At 42.5% G+C, this 8,113-nt stretch overlaps 1 protein-coding gene across 2 annotated transcripts in view; it reads right to left on the bottom strand.

The window, feature by feature from the left end:
- Positions 1-498: 498 nt before the first annotated feature.
- EPHA4 (EPH receptor A4) overlaps positions 499-8,113 on the bottom strand; it is a 134,839-nt gene continuing 127,224 nt past the window's right edge. For both annotated transcript variants that reach the window (XM_087819568.1, XM_087819569.1), the window contains 2 exons: positions 6,972-7,883; positions 499-2,977 (listed from right to left, as the gene is read on the bottom strand). In XM_087819568.1, coding sequence (XP_087675694.1) covers positions 7,769-7,883 — 115 coding nt within the window. In that variant the 3' untranslated portion in view covers positions 499-2,977; positions 6,972-7,768. The remainder of the gene's footprint in view (positions 2,978-6,971; positions 7,884-8,113) is intronic.

Here is an 8,113-nt window from a genome sequence, read left to right as displayed (position 1 = left end):
TTGGACCAATAGCAAAGATGTTTGAGAGGGTGTAGAACTGGGGATATTAGCGAAGACAGCTTATATCATCAAAAAGGCTCCTGAAAATAGTTACCATTTGTTGAGTTCTGGCTAGATGTTAGACACCGTGCAAACGTTTAAACATATTTAGTCTTCATAAAGCTCTTGGCATGGTAATTGTCATTCTACAAACAAGGAAGTGGGCACAGGGAAGTTAAGAAACTTGACCTAGACTGCATGATCAGTAAGAAGTGGAGCCTAAATTCCAACCAAAGTTCAGTCCTATTACAATGGGACATAGGATCTCACAGAATCTACATCAGATTTGCTAATGTGTTTTTCTCAAGGGCGAAGACCATTTAGAAGTCAATGCTGTTTGTTCTCTAAATAAGTATGTTTAATTAGATTGAGATTTTGTGTTTTGGCCAAATGACAACTGACAACTAATTAATTTAGAACCACCATATCTATGGCAAAAATTATTGAAGAGACAACTAGTTTCCAGGGTTGAATATGGCAACTACTTTATTGTTTTCAAATGCAAACTCTTTGCATTTAGTTTGCTATTTTACAATTTTACAAACTAGGTATAAAAGACCATAAATAAATGACATAAGTTATGTGTACCTAAGTTTTATGAAGGGAAGAAAATACCTTGACAAATTAAAACAAAATAGAAAATCTATGTCTAACTCAAGAGATTGCTCAAATTTCGGAACATGTATGAACCAAGCAATGTTCTGTTAATTTCTTTTTCAGTATGAACTAAATTATAATATGCCTTATACATTCTAATTTTAACCACAGTCCTTGCATATTCCAACATACTTGGAGTGATAAAAAAAATAAATACACTCTTCAGTGTGTATCAATGCTTGATGTTGTTTGGAGAATGTTAAATAAGTGAAAATATTGCTTCTAGAACTTTCCTTTACTCGTCAGAATTTAAGTGTCTTCAGACAAATATTGAGGCTATAAGTGTGTATGGATTAATACACATATCCTTCACAGATTGAATACAAGAGCTCTCAAAACACACACACCAGCAGTGTAGTGAGCGCAGCCTTTCTTTAAAATAACTTTTTAAAACACACCAGAACATTTTATTCATAATATTGTTAAAAATAATTTGGGGCCAGTGGACACATGGTGAAGCTACTTGATTTGGTGCAGGGGATCAGCTTAATGCTTCCTAATGGTAGATACGAGCTCACTAGGCCAGCACTCACTGTGGGGCTAGGCCCCGCCCCTAAAGCTGACCTCCTGCCCTTACCTCTGGGGCAAGGTGACCTGCTCAGAGATTCAACCTCATTTCTGTATACATATTTTTCAGGCATCAATGCATAGGCACATCCCTTTAAAAATATATTAAGGTCCCCAAAAAGGGGTGAATTAACTTTGTCACTCTGGCATAGTTATGAGAATACAATGCCATACACCCTGTCAGAATGCAATAAATATTTATTGATGATTTTTTTTACTTATTCAACAACATAGGGTTCAGAATGTTTTGTTTCCGATTTTTCCCTGATTTGATGTTCTAGCTTATGTAAGTGGCCACAGTCTCTGCAAGTATAGCTTACAGTAAGCAAGGCAGCCACTCAGGTCATGAAACATGGCAGTGCGTCGGCTGGAGTTTGGCATACATATCCTATCAGAACAGAACCTTCACACCGCGGACCTCAGATTCTAGAAGGCTGATGCACTTTTGTGGGCCGTAGGAGTTAGCTGGCTATTAAGAACTGTAGCATTTTCCATGTAATCAGGAACCTGAAATTGCTCGAGGCCATTTAGTCCCAACTATGCTAATCTCAAGAGTCACTGGCGTATATTTTTCTGTGACATTGGGAGACAAAGTATTAATCCAGGACACATCATCTCAAAGCTGACACACGTCTACGTTCATCTCCAAAAGTATATGAATTGCATATATTTGTTCGCATTCATCAAGTCCATTTATGCAGGAAAACAAAGGCTACTTGTATTCCATTTGGGGTTACCAAATTCCACCCCCTTCTCTCTCCATCAAGGAGCCGGTGATTCGGATGAGGAGTTGGATCAGAATTCGTGACGTTGATGATGGATTGTCACTTGAATGGGTTTATATTCTAAGATTACTCCACCACTCAGGTGAAAACGCTTCTGCCCAAAGCTGTATAATTACTTACTAAGGTTAGTGTGGCAGCTACAAAATACAACATAAATACAGACATTTAACATTCCCGGGTTGTCTTTCTAAGGGGATGGGCGTGGTCTCCAGGCCCACTATCTCCTGTGGCTCTTCGTCCCAGAACCGGCGGGGAACCAGGGCTCTCCAAGGCGTAGCATTCCACGACATTCACAGGCAGTTCTAAGCATAAGGTTCTACACGCACACACACACGCGCGTCAACACACACGCACACCTATGTACACGCGTCAAAACAGATAGTCAGCTCATATTCAGTCTAGGAAAAAAATATATTTATATCACTGCAATGGCACACCCTGGGTAAAATGTTACTTCAGCAATGCATATCATAGGCAGCTCACGGGAACTGGCTTCGTTCTGTGTGATGGCACCTGGCCTGGTGTCCATAGTAAAACCTGTAGCCTTCGGTCACCCGCTGCCGCACCAGTGCAGCAGCGACGCACAGCAATGAGATATGGAAATACATATAAATAAAACCACAAGGATCTGGGAGGAAGGGTTCTGCAGAGCTGGTGCTTCTACACAGTACGGTCCTCAGTGCAACCGGAGAGCAGACGCCGAACCTTGAACGCTGGCTGTTTCTTTCACTGGAAGGGGGTTTGAAAGTCAAACATTTATTCTCGTCAGGTGTTGGGTGCGGTTTCATCAGCGTCTTTGCTCCAGAACTGGCGCAGTAGAAGCAGAAGAAACGCACCGAGAAGGACCCGAGGCGGGCGCGCTCTGTTTCCTTCGTGGGCTTTGTAATCAACAGGAAGGGCTGCGAGGCCGAGATAGCAGAATCCGCTCCCTGCAGAGAAGGGAACAAGGCTCAGGCAAAGCATCGACCCCGTGGCCAGCCGGCTGCCCACCAGCGCCGCAGGGAGGAGCGGGGTGCCTAGGAGTGGGTGGGGCTCAGCAGGAGGCCGTCCGGGAGGGAGGCCGTGGATTCATATTTCTCCTTCTGAGAAACGACAACTCTAACAACCAAAAAACTACGGGCATTTGCAGCTGAATCATAACTACTCTGAGGAAGGTGCTAGTCTTGTTTCTGTTCCCTGAACAAGGACATCGAAGCATAGGGAGGCTACGCCACCGGCTCTCGGTCATAAGCCCTGAAGCGGCCGCAGTGGGACCAGAACCCCGCACAGTCTGAGCCTAGAGCCGTGTGAAGGGCCTGTCTTTGAAATGAAAATCACGGCTTGTATGGCTCAGTTGTGCGAGGTGAGAAGGGCCTCGAGTTGGTGAAGCGTGGAAAGGCACACTGGGCTACTGGCAAAGCCTGGACGCTGGCGTCCAGTCTTTCCAAAGTGGGAAACTGTGTGTCTTGGGGACATTTGGATTTGGAAACATCCCAACAATACGACTGAAAAAATGCAAACTCGGAACTAAAAGTCTTGGATCTTTTTCTTAAAAAGAAAGTGACTTTTAATGAACGAGGTTATCTAATTAGTAAAAAAGATCCATACACTCTGCGTGGAACAGGCAGAGGGAGGGAACCTAGGGCCATGGGCACAGTGAGAGGTTTGGAGCAACCGTGACAGTGGTCTTGGTGGCTCAAGCCCACCAAGGACTAATCTGCCGCAGATGACCCATCAGCCTAGAATCAAACAAGGCTGGCACAATACAGTGAAATCATTTGCCAAATAATCAACTCAAGCCAAAAGAAGCCATTCCCTCTTCTTTCCTTTGCAACAACTGACCATCAAGGTTGCTTCTTGGGCTATATCTCTCACCCCAGTGGCCGTGCTTGGCAGTTGGCCTCAAGTGTAGAGCAAGGATTAAAACCAAAATGTATCTTTACAGACAATTTTGCTTATTTAATAAAATTTTGTTTCTTTGAGATAGATGACCACTTTTCAAACTTGTAGAAAATACTTTAGTCTATTTGGAAAGAGAGAAATAAAGTTTTCTTATAAAATAGTATAGAAATTATAGAAATCAGATAGAAAGTGCTTCTTAAGCAATTAAAAATGATAAATGTGGGTAAGGGTGTAACTACCAAGGTCTTTAAGAAGCCGCTTGTCAACGCCATTCATTTCGACAGTTATGAGACAAATGAAAGAAAAGGGGTCGGATCTGCCTTGCCCACCGTTTCTTCTCCGGAAATCAGTGAGTCTATCCAATGTAGCTTTGCAACCAGACTGTGAAGGGATTTTATCAGGCAGGCATGTATTTATATGAAAGCAAAGGAGAACATGAAAATGATCTTAAGGCTCTGATGCAGTACAACCAACACCACATGGATATGCAAACAATTTGAAGACAATCTTTTGCTAATAGAAATTCCAGGGGAGAAAGTGTCCTTTCAAAAGCACATGTCTCCTTTTGGGTTGCGAACCCCTTCTTCCCAGCACCTAAATATAAATATATATTATGCAAATATCTTTGTAATATTAAGTGGGCTACTTGGGGACTCTGTGTGGGAAAAGGATTGGATGTTTGAAGGGAGAAGTGTGGGAATACGAAGTTCTGTGTCTACTCGATGCCGGACTAAGAGTGGGGAAAATAAATCTTTCCTCCTTCGAATTCAGGCAACTCCTTTATTGTGGGGAATCGCTGGATCAGAGACCAGACAAAGCATGTGGCCCATGTGGGATCATCAGTAAAAAATGTGACTTTCATTGTGACTAAATAAACAAAGCTCTGTTCCTTTGAGTCTGTCATGAAGACATCAAAGTGCCATTAGTATCCAGTTCCTTTCAATGCAGTGGAGTCTTACTTGTGCATTTCACTGTTTCCATAATTAAAAAGAAAAAATTTTTTTTCATGAATTCCAAGGCTAAATAATACAGGAGTAATTTGATAGGTCTACCACTTTTTGTATAGATACACATTTACCCCCAAAGACTCATAAATCCATATAAAGTGGAGAGGCTTCATCTGCGTGGCTCCCTACCACTGAACTTCATTTCACCTCACTCCAGCATGTGCAATAAGACATTTGGCTTCCCAGTGAAAGATGGATGAATAACACTTGGGAAACCGTAGGGGAAGAGTACACCTTTCTTCTGTGACATTCAGTGTGTCCACATAAGAGTATTTCACATCCACTTACAATCGCATGTCAGGAAAGGAGTTATTATTAAAGTATCATGATCTCTAATTTACAGGTGGAGGAACTGAGTTACAAAGAAACACGGGGTGAATTTCCCAGTGTCAACATCTCAGTTGGCTTCAGAATCCATAGCTGTCTGAATGCCAGAGTCTGGCTCCACGCCCTGGGAAACAAGGCGACGTTTCTATCGTCCTCACCCTGCTCTTCTAAAGCATGTAACTCTGTGGAAACCCTGTTAACACTCTTAGTGCTACTGGATACGATTTTAGACACTTGGAAAGACCTTCGTTGGCTTTTCCACTGGCCTGCACTCTAACTCCTGTGTGTGTGAAAATTAAGATTCAGAAGGCAACCTTTGAATAAAGGTTTCAAATTCCACCTTTCTTTCAATCCCCGCCTGATTATTTCATTTAAAGAGATACCTACTGAAAAGTAAAACGACACCAGCATAGAACATCTTAGAATTGGCACTCTCTCCTTCAAAATATTCTGCTTTGAATATGTTCAAGTTTTAATAAAATACTTCAGGTCTTAAGTTCTCGAATTTAAGAAAGCAAAACTTGTAATTATTCAATATATGCAAGGTAGCATTCTCTTTTTACATATAAGACAATGCCATAATGCTGTCTTATTTGAATTAGCCTGTGAAAATTGAATATAAAAGACTCCACAGCTGTGCTGAAAGAAAAAAATTATAAACTTTTAAAAAAAGCGAACAAATCTTCCCCATCTATACAATAGCTACACTTGTCGACTTTGAACCTGAATATCCAGAACTTCCAGGCTTTAGAAGAAGTGGTGATGAAACAAAAATTGTTGAAGCAGTTTTAAAAACAAATTTCATATTCCTCCTGAACAGAAAAGCTTTTATAACTCATGCTGCAAAAGGTTTTGTACTAAACTGTCATGATTTGACAGCATCAAATTTAACATTTTTTTGCTCTATAAGAAACAGCTTTCAGGATAAAACCAAGGGGGAGAAAAGGTCATTAAAATCAGCCAAGCTGTTGTTTAAAAGTGATAACAGTGGAAGGTAAAAAAAAAGTTAAAATGTGTCTGGTCAAAAAAGTTAGGCTGGTGGCTTCCAGAAATGAACAAAGCCATTTCTTTTACATGTTTCAAGAAGAAAATTTCAGGATTAAAAGAGAAGCATCTTAAGGTTAATGGGCTTTCTGGATGAAAAAGATGCTTTTTAGTAGGTTACTTTCCGATAATGAGGAAATCAAGCCGAGCTCCAAGTCTCGCCACTGGCACCTTGGTAAATTCCCCCTGGCTCACCCTGTTGGAACAAGGGCTGCTAGAGCAGCTGTAAAAATGAGACTACTGGAAAGGGTCCTTAACTGAGGCAAACTCTCCAAAGAATGGGGCATGTGTGTGACCCACCAAGGTTGGAGGTTACTACCTGGTACCCAGAAGATGCTCGATAAATATCTGTGTCATGAAGGGCACCAAAGGGCCAGAGGAGCTCTGTGTAAGAGACAGCGCAGCCGGTAGAGGCCTGTCCACTTGAACCTGACTGAGCATGGCTCTTATCTCACTTCTTCCTGGAAGAACAGTAGGGAAGCGATATTGGTTTTGGTCTCCTCTCCCACTCTTAAGAAAGGGTTGAAATATTGAAGGAACCCTAAACTACCTGATAGCTGTGAAAAAAAAACATGTACTGCTCAGTGTTTCAAATAAGATCAAGTTTCAAAAAAACAACGTTTTCATCCGAAAAAGATTCATCACAGGACTTTTTTTGCCTTACCTTGGAGATTTGGGTTTGCTTCTACAAAGGGAAGTGTGAAAGTTCTCTATTCAAGATTGTCACAGTCCACTATCCGTAAGGTAGTTACGGTAAGTTTGTAGAGTCCCCAAAGAAGACTTCATATGGCACAGCCTCAGGCCCAACCAAAGAAACAGACCTCGTTTGTCCAGTTAGGGGTATGTACGGTGCTTGGGTTTTATTATTACTATTTTAAAATCCACTTTCCTTGTCTATTCATCCCCTCGTGGCATCACAATCTGCCAGGTGGCCTGAGCATTGAAGGAGCAACACTGACGGGCCACACGGTTGTCACCTAGGTCTCCCCCCTGGCATGAACCAAGCCTTAGAAGCTACAAGTGAGTCCTTCCAAAATGTTCCTGGGCATGGTCTTCATTCCACTGAAGGAAGGAGGACTGTCATTTAGGCCACGAACCAAATACTACAGTTGTAATTCCAAATGGAGAGAGGATCAGATGTCTCGGAGAAGCTGTGTCTGGCAGCAAATGCGGGGTCCACGCCCGGAGGCGGAGTCCTATTGGTACAGGTACACGTATTTTACAAACTGGTGACGGGGGAGGTACTTCTGAGAAACAATTCGTCCCAGGTCGAATTCAAGTGATGCTGGTCATTGCCTTGAGCTCGGTTTCCGGCGGTCTGTGCACCAAGCCACGCTGCAGATAGATATTGTTTCGTAAATTTCAGAGGGCGGAGACGAAGTAAAAAAAGTGCAGTTCTTCAATTAAAGTGCATGGATGAGGTAAACTAATTTCAAGAGTTTTGAGTTTAGTCAGTACGGCTCAGACGGGGACCATCCTGCCGTGTATCTGCTGCATTTGGGATCGCATCGCCTGGACGCTGCTCAAGACCTTATTCTGGTGGGTGACAGCTGTGATGCCGATGCGGGCCAGGTCGCTGCGTGGGGGAGAAAAGGGACAGAGGGTAACGTTGTGAGGCCTGAGCACCTCTTTCCCGCGCTTCATGCAGACACACATCGGACTCGGCCACAGTTCATACAGCACAACAAGGCAGGTGTACTAACGCGTTTAATTAAGCAATTTAATGGGACAATGTAGGTGCTGTGTAAAGGCTGTGTAAAATTATACTCGATCAGAATGAAAGGCATTCCAGTTTTGGTTTGTGTG

Source organism: Miniopterus natalensis, chromosome 8 (genome assembly GCF_054644295.1).
Source record: "Miniopterus natalensis isolate mMinNat1 chromosome 8, mMinNat1.hap1, whole genome shotgun sequence".
NCBI lineage: Eukaryota > Metazoa > Chordata > Mammalia > Chiroptera > Miniopteridae > Miniopterus > Miniopterus natalensis.
This window is presented reverse-complemented; position numbering and strand designations above follow the sequence as displayed.